At 41.1% G+C, this 20,734-nt stretch overlaps 1 protein-coding gene across 3 annotated transcripts in view; it reads left to right on the top strand.

The window, feature by feature from the left end:
• Window positions 1-19,900, top strand: part of NUP93 (nucleoporin 93) — a 78,003-nt gene extending 58,103 nt beyond the window's left edge. For 2 of the 3 annotated variants that reach the window (XM_079315778.1, XM_079315777.1), the window contains exons 8-22: window positions 970-1,109; window positions 3,115-3,247; window positions 4,192-4,349; window positions 5,707-5,872; window positions 6,651-6,744; window positions 7,799-7,990; window positions 8,213-8,339; window positions 8,447-8,519; window positions 8,840-8,884; window positions 10,350-10,466; window positions 11,088-11,206; window positions 12,987-13,104; window positions 13,476-13,559; window positions 14,259-14,387; window positions 19,027-19,245. In XM_079315778.1, coding sequence (XP_079171904.1) covers window positions 970-1,109; window positions 3,115-3,247; window positions 4,192-4,349; window positions 5,707-5,872; window positions 6,651-6,744; window positions 7,799-7,990; window positions 8,213-8,339; window positions 8,447-8,519; window positions 8,840-8,884; window positions 10,350-10,466; window positions 11,088-11,206; window positions 12,987-13,104; window positions 13,476-13,559; window positions 14,259-14,387; window positions 19,027-19,137 — 1,806 coding nt within the window. In that variant the 3' untranslated portion in view covers window positions 19,138-19,245. Of the gene's footprint in view, window positions 1-969; window positions 1,110-3,114; window positions 3,248-4,191; window positions 4,350-5,706; window positions 5,873-6,650; window positions 6,745-7,798; window positions 7,991-8,212; window positions 8,340-8,446; window positions 8,520-8,839; window positions 8,885-10,349; window positions 10,467-11,087; window positions 11,207-12,986; window positions 13,105-13,475; window positions 13,560-14,258; window positions 14,388-19,026 lie in introns of all 3 variants that reach the window. The other variant, XM_079315776.1, reaches the window with a different exon arrangement.
• Window positions 19,901-20,734: the final 834 nt, after the last annotated feature.

Genomic DNA, 20,734 nt, shown 5'->3' with positions numbered 1-20,734 from the left:
ACTCTGCTAGAGCTGAAATAGGCTCACATAACACAGTATAAAACCCCTAGGATTGACTTTAAATCAATGATCTACCTACTTTCCTTTTTTCTGTTCCTTTAATTGTGTTGCCTTGATCGACCCCAAAAAAGAAAACAAATGCACAAACTTTGGAGAAATGCCTGGAGGAGAATACTGCAGCAGGGTCAAGCTATGAAAAAACTGTGCAAATGGGGAGAGCAAAAAGCTGCTCAGAAGCTGAGGGGCAAACCCTTCAATTGGATCTGAATTACAGATGTGCATCTTCCATCTGAACAGCTCTGTTTGTTTTGCAAGGGACAGCACGGGGAGTTTCAATGTTCTTGCTGCTTTGAAGCATTGAGATCAAAGAGCTGCCCTTGCCCAAGTGAGCAGTGCTGTTAGTTCTCAGTATTTTGCCATTTCAGCAGGGACGCCCTAGTCCTGTAAACACTGATACCCTCTTGTCCTAGAGAATAAGCAGATCTGGATGGTTTTCAACCTTTATTTATAACTGAGCCTTTGTCCAAGTGATCATTGTCCTCTTGATGCTTCTTATCACAGCTGATTGCACAGTTTTCCAGCAGCAGCCAGAGCCTTTGCTTACATGGAAAGCTGATGATGCTGTGGTATGTATTGAGTGGGAAGAGTGAACTAGAATTGAGCGAGAGGCCGAGTACCAAGTACCCAGCCTAGCTTTGGAAATAGCTGTCAATTTCTGGGAACAATTGCAGGTAAAACATTTATAGCCATCTTCCTGCACAAGAATTATGCAAAAAAGCCTGTGAAATTTGAATTCTGTAGGACAGAAGCAGCTTCCTTTCATGACTGTGTCCAGTATTTCCATTACAAATCTAAACTGAACATGAATTGCTCTTGTGTTCTTAAGCATCAAAACACCATGTAGCTCAAAACAGCATTGCTTGTTCATCACTGTACTACTTACTGAGGCACAGGATGACTTTTTTACAGAACATCTCTGAGATGTGGGCCATGGTGAAACAAATGACCGACGTCACCCTGGTTCCTGCCAGCGATGCCCTGAAGGTCCGGACCAACATGGAGCTGCGCATGGAGTTCGTCAAGCACGCCCTGCACTACCTGGAGGAAAGGTGGGATGGCTGCTCTGAGCTCAGATTAATAGAGTTCCCTAAGAATAATTAAAGAGCCAGCTACCTCGTGCTGCTCATGGACATGTCTCTTGCCTGTCTTTTTATTGTGCAGGTCTTAAAGCAGCCACTTAAATAAAAAACTGTTCTAGTTTAATAGTTTAAAAGGCCCGGAATCCGTGGGGAGGTTGTTTAGAAGATGCAGACTTTTATTCTTTTTTTTATGTTGCTTATAAATATTCTATATATGTATGGTGATATGTGAAGGTTGAGGAAAATGATCTACTTCTCTTCTGCAAAAGAATATCCTCTTTTCTATATGCTCCCTTTCTGATTGCTGATTGCTGTCAGCAGCATGGGGACAAACCTGGTGCACTGAGTCAAGTTCTGATCTGCTCTTTCTACACTGAAAAGTTTTTGGAAAATGTGAGAAAGATGAAGTTGAGACATGTAGCAGTGATTTTCAGACTGTAGAAAGTGGTTTACTGCGTGTATTAGTAAGTGGGAGCCTAAGCTCCTTGAGCAGTAGAGTTCTCGGAGAGCTGCAGGCTGTGAAGCTGCCCTAACCCTAATGCCCCTTCACTGCACATGTGGATATTAAAGTGTTTCTTTTCTAGTAGCTGCAATGTGATGCCAGCAGGCTCTTCCAGCCCATGCAAGCAGCACCTGCAGAGAAGCATGTGGGCATTTGCTGGGGTTGACATAGATTGCATTGGGGCAGGGAAAGCACTTCACTGACACAACACTGTGGGCAGAGGTGCTTCCACCTCCTGGCACAGCCTCTTCTTGGCCCTGACAGTGCATTGTCACACCCCATCAGCACTCAGTGTCACCTGGGGTGGTGGTGGCTGCTGCCTGTGCACAGAGGAGCTGACACATGGGAAGGATCTTCTGTTCTGTTCCCAGTTCCTGAGTCTCAGCAGAGTGTGATGAGCCAGTCACTCTTAACCTGATTTGCCACATATCTAACTTGCTGCATTTTCACAGTGCCATTAACTGCTAACTGAAGTTAGGAATTAGTTACATGTAGTGCTTCCCCAATGCTCCCAACTGTGGAGATTAGGCCTCTCAGGCTTGGTTTTTGTTTGTTTGATTTTTTTAATTAAAACTTTGCCCAAAACCTGGGTCTTGCTTCATGGCTTTTCTTCGCTGGTGGGAATTGGCTAATACTAGAGTGTTTCCATGCCTCACCAGCCCCTAATATATGGAAGAGATGTAATGCCACTCACAGCTGTTCATACATTAGTGTCTTTGGAACTGTGATCCTAAGCCCTGAGGAGCATGTGCTTGCCTCAGCCATAATTCTGATTATCAAGATACTCTGATACCTGCTTATACAGTCTTTATGATTTCTGATGATGCACAAATCTAATGTGCTGCAGTAAAAGAAAATGCACATTGCTTTTTCTTACTGCTGCTTACTTAGGTTTTTCTTCAGTGTACAAATTTTTGAGACTCCTGCTTCTAAACATGAGTATTTGTTAAATTGATCTACCTTGATTAAATGCTTTGGTGGGTTGTTTTAAAATGTTTTCTTAAGGCTGCCTTTTCCAGTTATATTTCTCTAAATTCCCTTTTTCTCTGGGATTTCCTTCTGATAAGTCCATAGCCCTGAGGCTGGTATTTTCCCATAGGGCAGGGAAGAGAGACAAACAACACATCTGTGGTATTTAATTGTTCTTTCATTATAGGATTGAGAGTTAAACTATTAGAGTGGAAAGGCTTTCTTGTCAGTTATATATTTGAGCTTAACTTTGTACTGCAAGAATCTAATAAGAGGAACTTCATAATTGAGAGGTGAACCTGGAGCAGTCCACCACAGACTCCAAAATGGTGTTTTCTGAGACTGACCGAGATTTGTGCCTCATTTTGTTGTAATGATCATGTTTGAACATCGAGGTAATTTGCTTTAAATTGTCAATTCTGTCAGATCTGAAAGGCACTGGATGTTTTTGTGGCAGGCGCGTCTCAGTCTGTTCATGTTTATTTTGCTTGTGTTGTTTTTCAGTTACAAAAATTACACTTTTGTGACAGTGTTTGGAAACCTGCACCAGGCTCAGCTGGGTGGAGTCCCAGGCACCTACCAGCTGGTGAGCAGCTTCCTGAACATCAAACTCCCGGCGTCTGTCCCGGGTCTGCAGGTATGGCCAGCGAGAAAAATAGCACACATCTGCTCACCCAGCACAGGGGGGAGCCAGGACAGCCTCCAGTGGCTTTTCTATTGTTTCAGCTGCTTTTAGGGCAGCAGGCTCTTATTCCTTCTCTAGAATTTTTCCACTGGGAAAATGGGAGATGGCAGACAAAATTACTCTTTGAGTTCAGACCTGGTACCAAAGCTCAGTAGCTTGAGTTCTAAATTGTAAAAATGGTGTCTTCTGGTTATTCTGTCTTATGGTGTCATCTTAAAAATCAACAAGCAAGAATTAAAGGCATTATGATGGTTCAAAAAAGCAGTAACTTTACCTCCCTGATTTGCTTTTTCTCTTTTTTTACATGTATTGTAAGATGGTAAAACCATCACCAAATCACCAAATGTGTAATGAATTCATCTGACTTTATTTAGGAATCTGGATAAAACCCTTTTTACCTGTGTGTAGTAGAAAGTACATAGCTATGCATCTACAAAATTCAGATAGGCATTCCAGGTTGAAAAATTAACTTTAAAAGTTAAATGAAGAAATAAATTATAACATTGGATAGCACACAGCTAAATCTCTTCCTTATCTGCTGAGATCAGTGATCAGTTTAATATCTTTCTGTTTCAGTAAAAATGTTTTTAATTCCTCAATGGCCTAATCCATCCTCCTGGGTGGGGAGAATATCACACACTAATTCTGGGGTTCTCAGAACCTCCCTCAGTATTGAAATCTGGGCAACCAGAAGAGAATCACACCTTTCAGTACTGAGATGTGCAGAGCTTTGCCAGGACTTAACCCTCATGACCTCTGGTTTCTGTAACAAACAGAATTTTTTTACCAATATGAGTTTAAGGGCAGAAGTAGTGAATGAGGCAAAGGATAAAGAAAAATCATTCAAATATGTTGCTTGTAAGAAAAAAATTAAGCATGTCCTGCTTTCTTCTCAGGATGGTGAGGTGGAGGGCCATCCAGTGTGGGCACTGATTTACTACTGCATGCGCTGCGGAGATCTGAGCGCAGCCATGCACGTGGTGAAACGGGCACAGCACCAGCTGGGGGAGTTCAAAACATGGTTCCAGGAGTACATGCACAGTAAGGACAGAAGGTAATGGGCAACTGGGAAGGATCTTTGTGAAGGGTGGGAATTGCTGTGGCTTGGTAGAAATGCAGAAAGCTCAGGTCTCTTCTGGTGGTGATGGCTGCCTGATGTGTTTATATTACCTACCTAAATTACATGTAGAAGTTTGCATGTTTTAATTTGTGGCTTTGAAGCTGAAAAATCTAAACAGAGAAAGAGTTGCTTGAAAGCAAAAATTTACATTTCAAAAATAATACAATGTGGTGTAGCTTTGCTTTTTTACAGAAGGATAAGCCCAGTGTAACAGTGGGATATGGCATACAATAGATCAGATCTAATCTGCTATCTTGAGACCTGTATCTTTTTATTTCCTCTGTTGCTTTTTCTACTTGAATTTCCTTTGGCAAACACTTCTTACTGCATAAAAAGTTTTCATAAGAATGCTACACAGGAAAAGCAAGTAGTGTTTGCTAGAGGCCTCACTCTCATGTCTTTCTTGTCTTTATTGTCCTCTTCCAGGTTTTGCTGTCCAGCACTGGACAGAGGCTATTGGCCAAACTGCTGCTGATGTGGTTGCAAAGTGGTTGAGTGCAGTGAATTTTTACAAAAACAATTAAAAAGCCAACAAACAAACCAATAAAAAATAATTAACAACAAAATAAAATGAAAGGATAAAAATCTAAGTGCCATTTACCAAGTATGGTATTCTTCTATAAATCAACCTGTTTTGTAGAGAGTATCTACAAGTGCTCATTATATCAAGGTTGTTGCAGAACCCTACTTGAAAGTACTGTCACTGTTTTGTTTTTATCACAGCTATGAAAAAGCTCTCTGCCTACAGATTTGACAGTGTGTTAGTCTAAGAGAGCACTTTATTGATTAAATTCTGTAAAATTCCCAACAAGAGGTTGCAAGAAAAAAAGAATGACAAAGAACATTGACAGTGTTTAATAAAGATGAAAGTGTCTCTCCTAAAAGACCTTATGATACAATGACCTACTCACTTGTTAGTTACTAAAACAAAGACTTCCAAAGATGTTGTGAGCACTCTTTTTCTGAAATTATACAATAGCAGAACTAGATGAAAATAGCTCATCTGCCACAGTATTAGTGTACCCCTAAAGAGATTGTCATATGTGGTTTCTTCCCCTTCAGTGAGCATTTGAAGATGATCCTCCATAACTTTAATTACGTGTTTAAATTCATGTATGCAAAATTTTTACCTACAGATATAAACAGGAAGTGCAAGAAATATTGACCAGTGCTTACTGCCATTATGCCTTTGCTGTGGATATACACCTATTTTCATTGATTTGTATCCAGGTTTCCTCATACAGGGAAAATGGGTTTCATGTCTTTTCCTTCAATCTTTTCTTTTCCTTAGATTGTCTCCTGCCACAGAAAATAAACTGCGGCTGCATTACAGACGAGCTCTGAGAAATAACACTGACCCCTACAAGAGGGCTGTTTATTGCATTATTGGCCGTTGTGACATTACAGACAACCAGAGTGAAGTTGCTGATAAAACAGAAGATTATCTTTGGCTAAAAGTAAGTCTGGTGTTGGGGTTGTGGTGTTTGGTTTTTATTTTTGTAAGAACAGGTCTAAATGGTACCACATTTCTCCACTGCTCTGCTACCCTTCCTACTTCTAGATCTGGTGTTTTGTATCAATGTCATGCATGTGACCTGACCTTGAAGATAATGCAGGGCTGGGAACCTGAATCTCAGGGCTGTTCTGGTACTCTTTGTGCTATCAGTGTTAGTTTGGGTATAGTTGTCTTTGGAAGTGTCATGTTCTTGATTTGACACTGATCTTTGTCAGCTGTTTTTGCAAGTAGTATTAGCTTGCTGCAGTGAGGATTCTTTGAATTCTCCTTCCTGGGTGGATGTCTGAAGTGTCAGGGTGAATTGACCAAAGACATTGCTGTCCATGTCTCTGAAGTCCTTACAGATTTGGTGAGAGCATGATGGATACTGGTTGGTACCTGCTTCTCCCCTTCTTCAGACAAAGGGTGGTAGAATAATGTATTTGTTAATGTTGTGTTTGTGGCAAAAAATGCTTGAGAGCATTCTGAGTCCCAGCACCAGAGTTTGCTGGTATGGATGGAGAAGGAACCCTGGTGTTATGTCTGCATGGATTTCAGCTGTTGCTCATTAGAGATCTTTGCTTCCCAGCAGTGAATGGAGCTGATATTGTGACTAGATGAAGTTTCTAGTCAGGTGGTAAAATCCTAGGAGGGGCTCAGATGGAATGAATATGTTCTAAGTGCATTGCTTGTGCAAGGGGAAATAATGTGTGTTTCTCTTTTCTGGATGTGTTTTTTAGCTGAACCAAGTGTGTTTTGATGATGGTGGCACGAGTGCCCCACAGGACCGGCTAACATTATCACAGTTCCAGAAGCAGCTGCTGGAAGACTATGGTGAGAAACTAGTGATGTCTTACTTGGGGCTCTGATTTTTTGTTATTACACAAAGCCCAGACTGCACAGAAACCCTGCAGCTCTCCACTAGTGACAGGCATCTTCTGGGTGTCCGTGGACAGCCTGCTTCCCTGGAGTCACAGAGAATTCAGTAAGATGTGATGAATGAGTCCCATGTTTTCCCAGCAACCTAGAGAGTTGATACCCTCTGTGAGCAGCACTGCTGCTGTCCTTTATCCATTAATTGTGGGTTGCTTTCTCTCATCATAAATATGCAAAAGTCCTTTAGCAAAACTTCTAGCTTTGGCAATACAGAACAGAAAAGCAGTCACTACCTAATTAATATAGGCGTGTATTTCCAAGCTTTTCCTCTGTGTGCATCTGGTGTTCATCTTTTCCCTTAAGTTAGTATTTCAAGCAAATTTCTGGGGACCCAAGTCACAGTTCCTTCCACTTCATAAGGTTTTAAGAACATCCACAGAACACATTTTCCTGTAATTGTTTTCCAGTCAATCAAAACTAAGTCACTTGGAACTGTCCAAAATGTACCAAATTTGATTCTCCACAGCCTTCTAGTTTGTAGTATCACTCACACTCAGACAAAAATGTGTGGAAAATAAATAGAATAAGCTGCTATTGGTGTCACTAAGTAGGAAAATCCAGTTTTTTAACATTATTTGTACCACTTGGAATAACTATAAATGGAGACAAAAAGTTGTGGTCTGTAGAGAATCTATCATGGTTGATCAGAGCTGATGATTTGTTGTATGAAAAGAACAAAGGAACTTTTCTGAGTAACTCTTTATTCTGTTTCCCTTTTTGAATGTCTTTTTGCTGTGGTCCTTCATGATAAATCTGCAGTGGCACAGTTGTAGGTTGAGCTACTGATATGTGGTTAGGAATTCAATGTGTTTATTTTGACTGGCACTTATTAACAGTAATGATGCATTCTGACAGGAAGCATCTGCTGTCAGTCATCTCTGATTGCAAAATCATGAAAATTTATGTGAAAATGTATGTGTTGTGATTTTTTTTTTTAATTTTATTTTTTCAGGTGAATCACATTTTGCAGTGAACCAGCCACCTTTCCTCTACTTCCAAGTGCTGTTCCTGACAGCACAGTTTGAAGCTGCAATAGCTTTTCTTTTCCGGACAGAGCGCTTGCGCTGTCACGCTGTTCATGTTGCTTTGGTCCTGTTTGAGTTAAAATTGCTCCTGAAAGCATCTGGGCAGAGTGCACAGCTATGTAAGTCCTGTTTGCTTTACAATAAAGGAATATTTTCCTAGACCTCAGAGTACCCTCTAGAAAATGCAAACCTATGTGATCAAAGTTTTATCAGAACAATCTCAAAAATTTAATTGTTTTTATTGCATTAGAGCTCTAGATCATGGTTCTGAGTAATTTGAGATGAAGATCAGCTTTTTACTGGCATTAGATTCTCTGACAGTGCTATTTCTGACATTGCAGTAAGCCATGAAGCTGGTGACCCTCCTGGAGTCAGACGTTTAAATTTTGTGCGGCTTCTGATGCTTTACACCCGTAAGTTTGAATCAACAGATCCAAGGGAAGCTCTGCAGTACTTCTACTTCCTCAGGTAGGAGCTAATACATGTCTTTAGATATTCTCCTAGTTATTACTGCTGCATTATTATCTGGGAAGCTCTCAGAAACAGGAGGACCTTCCTCTCTCTGTCTTTTGCAGGAATGAGAAGGACAGCCAAGGAGAGAACATGTTCTTGCGTTGCGTTAGTGAAATAGTAATTGAAAGCAGAGAGGTGCGTCTGCCTTCCCCAGTGAAACTGACATTCATTTCTTCATTAAAATCTTTATCAGGACAGTCTTAGAGTTGCTTATTCTTTCTGCCTGATGCAGACCCAGATGATAAAAAGTATTAATGCAGTGGTCTTATGTTTAAGACACTTAAATCATGTCTTTTTGCCTTTTTTATTTAGTTACAAATACTTTTTACATTGGTCACTGTTTTTCATTCCGTGACTGTGTTTTTGTACTTAATAAATAAGTTATGAAATATGTGCAATTAATATCTCTATTTTTGTTTCCTTTTTTTTCTTACTTTACATCTATGTGGATATAGTTTGATATGATTCTTGGAAAGCTGGAAAAGGATGGTAGTAGGAAGGTGAGTTCACAAGTTAAATTTTACATTAAAAGTACAACCTGTGTATGATTTCCAAAATAGTCATGAGGCTATTTTGCTTCTCTTTGTTTTTCACTAGCTAATTTATTACTGTGTTTGAATACAAATTCTCCCAGTATCAGATCCTTTTACAGAATAATCTGTGACCTGCTCTAATAAAAGGCAGGTCAGGAACTGCAGGGCAAACTATGTTCCTCTAGACAGCTGGTGTAACTGAGGAAGCAAATGGCATCAGGTAACTTTAGTGAGGTCAGAATTTTGTCTTCCCAGTAGGAAATGGAGTTTAGTTTAAGTGGGTGTGTGAGAGTGTTCTATTAACTGAGGTCTGCATGTGCAAATGATTTATGACATCCTCATTCACCTCACAAAGAAATGTACTGCAATCCTTGAAAAATCCTTGCAATTTAAAGAGAGACTTGTGGGCTAACAGACCACTAGTATAGCCACAGCTGCTCTGACCTTCATATAAATGAGAATATGTATTGGATCAATGTTCAGCCATTTTTATATGTGACAGATCTTGCTTCCTTTGTAAAATCAGTTTCCTAATAGTAAAATGTAAGATTACACAGTCAGAAAATAGAGAAAACCTTAAGGTTTTACATGGAAACAGGAGAGTTGCATGCAAATTATGAAAATTTTAGATCATCAATGAAGTTTTTCTGTTTGCTGTGACAGCTTTGGAAGATTTCTGTGTAAAGCAGACTGCAGAATAATTTACATCTTATTTTAAGATTAGGGCTTATAACTGCTGTCAAAAGTAGGGGGGGAAGTTATTTCTGACAGAAATTTCTTGTAGATGTCTTTATTTTGTCATTTCAAAAGTAGTGAGACTGCATACAAGAGAGCAAGGTAACATGATAATCTTTACAATTATTTTGTTTTACACTTTCTTTGGTGTGAAACCAACAATTTTAAGTTTAAAATAAATTCTTCTGAATTATATTGTCATATTTTTTCATCCTCAACTACAGTAATTTCCAGATATTCTTGACTCCTTCATCTCTTTTATTCTACGTGTTTATTATTTGTTTTAAAATTCTTGTTGCCCTTTTATTTATCTGTGTGAGATTTCAATTGCAACCTATCATGCCAGTGTAAACAAACTGCATCCCTGAAGCCACTGGAATGCCAAATGCTGAAGTCTTGTGTTTTCTTCTCTGTGTCATCAGCACTTAACAGCTCAAACTGAGTTATTTTATCTGGGTCATTTTGATTGGATTAGAAACCAAGCATGTCTCAGTGCTGAATCCATTTAGGACAGAGTACCTCTTGCAAGAGCTCATTCTATTTTTAATGTCTCACTTTTGTACATTCCCATGGAAATGTACAGGCCATTCCAATCATAAGGCAACTTATAAAATATTCATTGATTGACAGACTATTCTGGAGTGTTTGAGCCTTCTGATTCCTCTTTTCTCTTTTCATTTTTGTCTCACTTCTTTAGCCTGGAGTGATAGACAAGTTTACAAGTGACACAAAATCCATTATTAACAAAGTGGCTTCTGCAGCAGAGAATAAAGGATTGTTTGAAGAAGCTGCAAAACTCTATGACCTTGCAAAGGTATGTCTTGTGTGCTGCCTTAAGTATGTACTTGGTTCACCTTCTTCCCTTCCAAACATTCTGCCTGTGATTAGGAGGTTAAATTTAATCTTGGAGGTTGAATTGCCTTTATTCAGCTCATTTCTGCTGCTGTAAGAACAGAGCCATAGGCTGCATGAAGAGATGTTTCAGTTAGCAAATCCAGATGGATTGTGCTCCAGGGATTCTGATTTAGGACATTGTGGCTCCTGGCCAATATGCTCTTTTGAAGAGAGTCCCCCACACATGATGAAATTTTGTCTAGTGCAGTTATCTACCTGTAGTGTACTCTTCCAATTTCATAGATGTTGAACTGAAGGCTGAAATAGTTGGTCTTTATACTGAGTACTCTTGTTTCCCTTTGAAATAGAAGTGGATACCATCATAACCACTGTTTTAGAGAAAAACTAGGGGGAAGTGCTTTTCCTTGTGACCCAGCAGCACTATGTGGTTTGTAGGGGACATGATTTGACTCTTTATGGGAGGGAAGTGGTTCTGGGCAGCAGTGGGTACTGCTGCCTGAGACTTTTCTGCTTTTTCAATGAGATCAAGGCACCATGTTCCATCATGCTCCTTCTATTTGTGTAACTTTAATGCCAACAGAACCCTGACAAAGTTTTAGAACTGATGAACAAGCTCCTCAGTCCAATTGTTCCCCAGATCAGCACTCCCCAGTCAAACAAGGAGCGGCTGAAGAACATGGCCCATTCCATTGCTGAGAGGTAAGACTCAGGTAAGGGCAGGGCTGGGACTGCCACTGCTGAGGATGTTAGTTCCTGGCATTGTTTATTTAGAAAGACGAAGAAGAGGTCAGAATTTACCCTGTCCTGCTTGTGATGGCTTGCAGTACTGAAACCAGAAATCTTCAGGGCAGGTCAGGTGAATTTAGCAAGAATCAGGAATTCTTGCTAGGTGAATCAGGATTGCCAGCTGGACACAGTCTGTTAGGAGCAATAAAAAACATAAATTGTATGTTTTATATTATTCTTAAAGCAAAATATTGCAACAGTCACTAAGTCCTTGCATACAATTCACTTGTTTGAAGTAGTTTGAACCCAGTAATTCTGAGTTGTAACAGTAGTTCACTACATATCTGAAAACTGCTGCTTTAATGAAAGCTAAAAAGGGATTATTTAAGATGAACTGTGTATGGCTAATGCAAGCAGTGGACCTCATTTCCACAGCCTGTTATATTATCCAAATACTGTGTGGTGTCCAGAAAAGAAAGGAAGCAACTGAAAGGAATGTCCACTGCCATGTCTGTGTACTAATTAGGGTATGTGCTTGGGAGACATCAGTACTCAAGATTCATTAGCAGCTAGAAGTTAGGACTAACCTGATTCTGAAAAGCTGTAGTTACAAAATATGTCCACAATTTAAATCGTCACCTTTTGGTGCCTCTTGTAACAGTGACTGTCAGAGACAATTCCTGTATTTTACTAGAGCAAAATGGGGATACCTATGAGAAATGCCTTACTGGTTTTTATCAACCATTGAGCTGCAGAGAGAATAAAACTAAACCAAGCCAATTTGCTGGCACTTTGAATTGGGAAGAAAAATACAGAAATGTATTGATTTCCATCAGAGGTCTTTGCCTTTCTTCTTTTGACAAGTGGCATTTGTCAGTAACTCCTTCTAGTCAGCCTTTCCTTCATTTAGGCAGGCTGGGATCAAGTGAAAATTGGTGCTGTATTAGTGAGAGACTGATTTGGTGGCAGACATTAAAGAGAATTAAATCCATGGCTTGAGTTAAAGCTTCAGCAAAAGCTGTAATGGGCTTTTTTGGTTTGCTACATGCTTTAATCTGGCTGAAAGCACTAAATACTACAGTGCAATAATGCCACTTCACAGCTGCAAACCTGGGTGATTGCAAAGCCAGAGCAGTTCTGACAACACATTTTCTTGCCATTGAAATGTAAGACAGGGCTGTTCCTTGTGTACTGTCCAGGTGACAGTGCTGTAGGGATGCAACAAGAGGCTGCATGGTTTCTTCATCTGCAGCACCACTCTTGCAGAAACAGCTTCTTTGAGCCTTCATGCAGTTAGGAGTGAGAGCAGGCAGCCCTCCAGTTCATCCCATAGCCAGTGTAGCTCCTGAGAGTGCAGCAGCTCTTAATCCATCTTTTAAGTCTTAACTTCTTGCCTGAAGCAGGCAGTTGTGCTGGAGGATTGTCTGCTGTAAAACAGGGTGTTAAACATGCTGCGACAGAGCTTGCCTTGCAGGTCTCTGCTGCCTGGCACTGTTTCCCCATGAATGTGGGAAATGTAAACATTTTAAAGGAAACAAATGTTGGATTTGATGCAAAACTGGAAGTGATTAACAGGGTTTTTTAAAAGCCACAACCTGTGAAAATTGTGCCTCCTGGTTAAGGAAATGAAAGCTGTGCTTTGCTAAATGCCCTCTGTCCTTGAGTTCGATGTCTCTGCTTCCAAGAACTGCAAGCACACACTTATAAATGGTTGCCATTTTGCACAATAAAATTGTAACACAATTTCTTTCAGGTACAAAGCGCAGGGGATAAGTGCAAAGAAATCCATTGACTCCACGTTCTACCTTCTGCTAGACTTAATCACATTTTTTGATGAATATCACGCTGGTCACGTTGACAGGGCCTTTGATGTAAGTTTCAAGAGTTCTGTTTGAAGTGCAGCCTTCCTAATGCCCTTGAAAGCCCAGAATGTCTCAAATAACATCACTAAAAATTGTATTTAATGAGTTAGAAGGGACTGCAATGTTATAGGAATTTAAAAAGGTGTTTCCTCCCTATAGCTTGATAAACAGCATGATCTTCCTGGAGCTATTTTATAGACATTGAACTAAATATTCCTGTTGCTCAACAAAATGAGGAGATAAACCAGTAAATGACAATGAAATTCATTTTCTTGAATGGAAACAGAAGCATTTCATTAACAGTTCAAAACCACACTTTATTAGTGTATGGTATATAGAATGCTGATTATCTGTCCTGATCCCTGCTGTTCTTTTTGAAGATTATTGAACGCCTGAAGCTCGTGCCTCTTAGCCAGGATTGTGTCAAGGAGAGAGTCGCTGCCTTCCGGAATTTCAGCGATGAGGTGAGTAATGGCCTGGGTTTGGCTTCCCAAAGCCTTCTGCTTTGTTAAAGGGATCTTAAAACCTTGTCATCTCAACATTCTTATTCTTTAGAAGGGAAAAAGGATGAGATTGTTTTGATTTCATACAAGTAGACTCTTGGCTTGCTACTTCTTCTTCTTAATGCTGCTCTTTTGAGCACTGGAATTCCCTACCCAGAAATCCTTTCTCCATTTTTAAGAAGGTTACTGCAGATACGAGCCTGAACTTACTGAAGTTTCATTCAAGAATTCAAAATATTGAAAACTTTTAACTTGCTGATGACCTAGTTCTTCTGTGCTCTTAATGGTCACTAAGCATTTGCAGAGTGTTCATTTCCTTCCCTCTAAATTACAGGAATTAATGGATTTGTGTAATAGCAAATGAAGCATAGTGGAAAGCTGTTAGTGCTCTTGAACTGTTTTATCTGCAGGTCGACACTTCTTTTTTAGGCAGTTGTGGTGTGTATTTGGGTGCTTTGGGTTTTATCTAACCTGCTGCTATCAAACATGAAGGTGCAGCCATTGGGTATGTCTGTCTCAAAGTTCTGGGTAGTGTTTCTGCTGGATGGTACAGTCATAGCAGGGGTAACTGACTGTTACAGGGGTCTGTATAGTAAGGCTCATGGTTCTGTCAACCTGCTTTTGCTGCAGTGTCTTTTTTCCCCCCCCTCCTTTGTGTAGATCAAACACAATTTATCTGAGGTCCTGCTTGCAACCATGAATATTTTATTCACCAAGTACAAGAGGATGAAAGGCACGAGCCCAACCACTCCTGCCAGACCCCAGCGGGTAATGGAAGACAGAGATTCGGTAAGAATATAATCCTCACTTTCTGATGAGTTTTCCTATATCTGTTCTGCTTCTTTCAAGAGATTTGGCTTCAAGTAACTGTGAATCTCTCATGGTCTTGGTTTTGGCTTGCTCAGTTACTTGGAGTCTTGGTCTACTGAGCTTGTGCAGTTGCTTAGTCTCAAGGCTGGTCCCTGATGCCTTCAGCTTTGTATAAAGAAAGGTTGGAACTGGATGATCATTAAGGACCCTTTCAGCCTAAGCCATTCTGAGTCTATAACATTGAGTTAATGGAGCCATTACATCTATATTCACCTCCTAGCAAGAGAAAGCAAGTGTTCACTTTGCTTCTTAGTGGAATCTTAGGTAGTAAAGCCAATGAGAACACTGCAGTGTCTGTAGGATGGTTGATGTTGCTGCATTACAACTGGGCTGTTGCTTTTTAAGCACCTGATTGCCACTCCTTTCATTTGAGTAAGTGCCCATTTCTGGTGGAAAGGCTTTACTTGACTCTGCTCCTCAGTTTGCTTCTGTAGTGATGCTGGCCAGCATTTTCCAGGTGTTCTTGGATGAAACACCAAGATGCTCGAGCACATCCCCTTGGTGAACTCCAGCATTGTTCTGAACCTGCCCCTGCAGGGAGTGGGCAGCTTGCAGCAGTGCTTGGTCTGCCTGCTGTTGAAATGCATGACAAGAGTGGGTTTGACTTCACTGCTTGAGCTGGTGCAGAGTCATTTCCCCAAGGCACTGATGGGAGCCTCCATCTCCAGCAACCTGCAGGATAGGTGGCATTTAAATGGCACAGCCAGATTTGTGAGCACTCACCTACCAGTGTGTGGGGTTCAGCAGAAGGGTTCACACCTTAATTCCAGTCAGATTTGGTTGTATTCTTAATAAATTAAAGCTGCTGCAGGCACTTGAAACCAAGTCCAAACTATTCATCCTGTCTTAACAGATTAGAAAGTAAATATCAACTCCTTTTGAGAGTGAAAAACCAACTTGGTCCATAGCCAGCTTTATTCTGGGCTTTAGTCAGCTGCAGCAGTGCCTTTGATCTGTAAATTGTAATACTGGTAAAAATCTTAGTGGCATTTTTAAATTACACAGAAAAATAAAAGGCTCAGGTACTGGTACAGCTTTTGTCTTTGGGGCACAGCCTGTGAGAGCTATGGGATCCTGCCTCACAGGGGGCTTGTACTGCAGATCAGCAGCACTGGAGAAGGGTGCACACTGCTTGGGCTTCTCCCACCTTTAACTCTGCATGTGTGAAGAAGTCCCAGGCTAACACAATCTGCTACCTGCTGTTTGTCTTCACAAGGTTGGCACTGAGCAGAGTGCCTTAGCTCCTTGCTTTCCAAGTGAGCTGTTTGTTTTGATTTTGTGATTTCAGTTTTATGCCTCATGTAGATGGATTTAACATCTCCATAGGGGTGGAATGCTGTCAGATGTCAGCTCAGGATGAATACCATGGGCTGACTGGGGATGGGATTAGCAGCTTTGCTGGCAGAGGTTTGTGTGGAAGGAGGCCACCATAATATTGTATCATATCCACAATGTTCTTAGGGTGAACAACAATTCATAAATCTGCTCTGCACTCTCATTACAGCTGTGGAGATGAACTGATGATGTAACTTGCTATAAACCCTTGACAGTTTTCTTTATTTCAGGTTTCAAGTTTTGCTAATCAAGCTCCAGGCCTTGTGATGGGGTCTCATGGCAGCAGGGTATCAGTGATGCTGGGAGCACAGAGTTTCTGAGTCACAGATTTCTGGCTGCTGTGTGCAGTACAAATTCTGCTTTGCCATCAGAGGAACAAGTGTCCACTGCCTCTGCTGTCAGGGAGGGGATAAGAGAACAGCTATGTGACTGGAGTGTCACAAGGGAGCATAAATCTGCTAATGTAGGATTAGCAAGAGAAAAAACCTACCACCCTGTACCTCCCATCTGCCTAAAGATTTGCATGTGCAAAAAAATACCAGGCATGGGCACATGGAAGGTAGGGTAAGAATGGCTTTAGCATGTGTTGCCCTTTTTTCTTACCCTGAAGAATTTCTTCCAAGACTTCAGGAGCAGGGAATTTAGATTGTTTCAGTTGGGAGGCACCTCAGGCAATTTTAGTGGTGTGAAGAAATGAGGAGATTACAGATGTGAGAAGAGAGGTGTTTCTTCAGCAAAATCTCATTCACCTGGACAGAGATGGCAGACATGAGCTTCAGCAGGCTGTGCAGGCAAGAATTTGTCTCCTGAACTTCCCTGGGAGATGGGCAGCTTTTCCATATTCTCTGGGGAAGCAAATTTATGGGAAATCAGACCCTTTCAGTAGCTTTAACAGTCTTGGCACATTGCCCAGTAGACACTGCAAGTGAAAAATTACCTTTCCTTGAATAGGTCTCTGAAATCCCTGGCTTTTCTTTAGATCCATCACAACAGACAGATTCTGATCCCTCTGTTCATCAAAAGAACAGATAGTTGCTGTTTGTAACACTGAGGCTTATTCTAGGTATCAGGGAACAGCATCCCCCAGAGAGGAAATCAGAGCCCTTGAATTTGTCCTCTGGTGCCAAGCACTGCTCTGCCAACCACCCTGAGCAGGATCCTGCTGCTGTGGGTGGGACTTGGGCAGGAACAGCATGGACCTGGCAGCACGGGCAGGATGGAGAGGAGTGCTGCTGGAGCCCCCTCTGAACCCAGTAATGATCTCTGGCAAACATCTCCTGTCCCACTTTGGAGGTGGACTAGACTTTACTTAGAAAAGATCAGGTTTGGGGTCAGAGCTGCCATTTCTGCATTGTGTTTATTTCAGAATGAAATCACCCAAGCTGTGTTTTGAGTATTTTTTCTTTTACGTATATAATTAATTAGTTTTAGGAATGAGGGAACAAAGTCCTGTCCCACTTGTCCTGATCCATTTTATCAGATTTCAGGCAGAGATTGCAGGGAGCCCAGCCTGCAGTGCTGGAAGCCATGGCTGCAGTGACAGCCCTGACCCAGATGCTGTGAGTGCATGACAGCAATGCCAAAGGCTCCTCACCCCAGTCAGGGGTGGTGAACTCTCTGGAGCTGCCCAAGGGCATTATCTTGGCAGAATTAGGTCATGAATGGAATGGAATTATTTCTTTTTTAAATTATCTATGGTCTTATTTAAAATTGCAAGTAACTGTAATGTTCATTAAGTAATTACAGCCAATAGAACATCTAGACCTCCAGGCCGCTCTTAACCTCTGCAAACCTCTGTTTGTTCTTCCCAAAGTATTGTTTTTATTTTTAAAAATAAGCCAGCTCTGGGATCGTTGCTATTATAAAGAGAACAGCAATTCATACCACTCCTCAGCCCTTCTTAGTCATGGTGAGAGTTTTTGCCTCTTAATACTTTACCCCAAAGTCAGATACCTTGACATGTTTTTTTTTCTTTTTTCATCTACCACCTGTTTTGACCTCCACTGAATAGCAGCAGCTCAGATGTAATGACAAGGCCTCACTGTGTAACATGTTTGGGAGCAGGCTGGGAGACTGACTGGAACAGAATGAGTGATTTTCAGGCCACCCTGTCAAGTTGCCAGTCCACTGGTAGTAGCTGATAACTTGGGAAGGAAACTGTCCTGGGAGATGTTAGCAATCACATCAGTCTAGGGAAGACTCCCCCAGATTTTCCATTATCAGCCTCCAGAGCTTCTCTGTGACTGTTGAATAACAGGCTGGTTTAATATCACCCTGAAAAAGGGGTGGAATTGGCCAAGGAGATATCAGAGATGGTGTTAATAACAGTTCCCAGCTGTGGAATGAGCTTCAATCACTTCTCAGTTTGTAAGTTCCTGCTATCAGCTTTACCATCTACATGCCAACAGCAACCTAAAAACCTTTGACTTTCCCTGCAGCCTGTAGGGGAAAGCAGGATTTGAACACTGGGATCTTCTAGTACAGTAATTTTGAGATGCTTAATACTTAAAAAGAAACACCTGTTAGCAATCAAAACAGTCTTTCTACAAACATTTGGGTTTTCTGTATTCTCTTGACTCCTACCACTTATTGGAATGACTTTCCTTTTAATAACAGTTTTAACAAATGAAATAAATTATTCCTGAATTCTTTCAGCTGTTCCGTGGCCTTCTGGTGTGCAAGAAGGGGTTTGGTTGCTTTAGACAAAGGTCTGAGTGGGCTTGGTGCCTCTGCTTTCATTGTGTTATGGGCAGGAAGAGCCTTTGAGGAGATTGTGATGTTGCAGGTGATGCTGGAGATCTCCAGGTCTGTGTGGCATCTCTGATTTGTTTCTAGTGCTTCTGCTTTGAGAACATTAATGCTGCATTTCAACAGGATCAGCTTTATGTTTTGCAAGGTGGAAAGGAATCCTGTTGCTCTGGGAAAGCCCACTTCATGCAGAATTTACAAGATTGCTACAGTACAGTAATGAACCACATTGCTAAAAATGTCTTTTCTTAGGTATTTTCAAATAAATGGGATTATTTTTTTAATCAAAGAGATAACTTGACATGCTTTTAATGGTTGGAAAAGTGAATAATTGGATTTTCTTCAAAATGCAGAGACTTCTTTTCCAGAGAGCAGCTCTGAGAAATAAAGATTACATGTGCTTGTTTGGAGAGTATTGTATCATTGTATTCTTTTTCATACTAAAGCAACTGTACTTTGTTTTTCTGTTTTTTAGCAACTGCAGTCTCAAGCTCGGGCACTGATAATGTTTGCTGGGATGATCCCATACAGAACATCAGGAGACACGAATGCAAGACTGGTGCAAATGGAGATCCTTATGAATTAGAGCAGCTTTGCCTGTGCCTGTCTTTAGTACGTTCAGAGGGCCCATGGGACCAGTGTCATTTTGTATTCTGTATTTTTGTTGACGGAAATAAATTTCTTTGGTTTTGATATTTGTTTTTGACATTTTCATTTTCACTGATTCTTGTGTTTTTATGTTTTTTATTACTTTTCTTTTCAATTGGTTTACGTTTAGAAATTTATTCTTAATTAGTTAATAGGCTATGCAGAAAAAGAAGTGGTAGCTCTGCAGTAGGTATGGAGTTTTATAGCAGAAGAAGAAATGGAGAAGAAAACTTTGATTAATTTGTTAATGAGCTTACAGCTGAGAAACTTTAGGGGGTTTTGAATGCATGTTAAGTGTTGAGAATGTGTCTGATGCCCCACCCACCCCGTGACACACTGCCATCAGTCCATCCTTGTCTCGTGTGGCTCATGTGCTGCTGAGCTCTGTGTGCTGCACACACCCCTCCAGCTGCTCACAGCCCTGCAGCTCTGCTGAAACTTCTGCTGGAGCAGCTGGGTTGGAAACAGGTATCTTTTGGTAGGAGAGGTTTTTGTGAGCAACACCTGAGTTTTTAGTCAGTTGCATTCCAAGTAGGCCCCTGTCAAGGAAGCTGAACCAGAGAGGCCCAGATGTGGCTGTGTTGGATGTGGGTGGATAGTACTGTTGGTTTAGCAGGAAACCTGAGCCCTACAACAGCAAGGGGCTTTAAAAATGGTTACCTTTAAATGTTTTGAGTTACAATTAAATAAGAATGAAAGCCTAAGGAGCATCTTATAGTAGAAGCTTTTTATTTTTAATATAACTTCCCATCTTTGAAAGATAATGGGAGGAATGTTGGTGGTTACTCTTGCTGCTTCCCTGCTGCTATCTCACCCTCTTGTGTAACTGGGATATGAGAACATGTGGAGTTTGGAATGCAGACCAGGCAATAAAATGTAGGGGCTGATTTCAGCCTTTGTATGTTAATAGCTACCATAGGAGAGAATTCATCTCCATTTTGCAATGTCTTCATTTACTGGGATGGAGAAAGAATCTGACTGACGTGATGACAATTTTCCTAATTCCTTTTTTCACCAGAAATGTTGTAGCATAAGTTTGTCCACCTTTTGGACAGGAAGCAAAGGGCTTGCCAGTCCCCCCAGTCCATGTGTCTCAGCATTAGCAAACCAGCTGCTGGATTCTCAGAGGATAGAGCTAGGGATTGTGTACAGCACAGAGTGCTCCTGTAGCATGGCCAGGATTGTCCTCACTGAAGGCTGAGAGAGACCTGGACAACACCTTGCAAGTAAAGGGGAATTGGTGAGTTACCAAAGAATTATTTGGGGGTGAGAGTGGGGTAGAATTGCCTAACAAACCTGCCAACAGGTGAGTGTGGAAAGCTGTATTGGCTATTAACTTTTCTGGTTAATTTTCTTATTTGTGTGGAAGTGCTTCTTGGCATATATCAGGTAAGAATTGATCCTATTCCCTAGAGAACAGGCACCTTCCCTGTTTGTGACAGTTGTGGTGGGGCCAGGGCTGCCCCACGTGCAGTCCTGCAGGCTGATCCTGCTCCTGTGCTTTCCTTGCTGGTGCTCAGCCTCTGTCCCTGAGT

This window comes from Erithacus rubecula (genome assembly GCF_903797595.1).
Source record: "Erithacus rubecula genome assembly, chromosome: 12".
Taxonomy (NCBI): domain Eukaryota; kingdom Metazoa; phylum Chordata; class Aves; order Passeriformes; family Muscicapidae; genus Erithacus; species Erithacus rubecula.
This window is presented reverse-complemented; position numbering and strand designations above follow the sequence as displayed.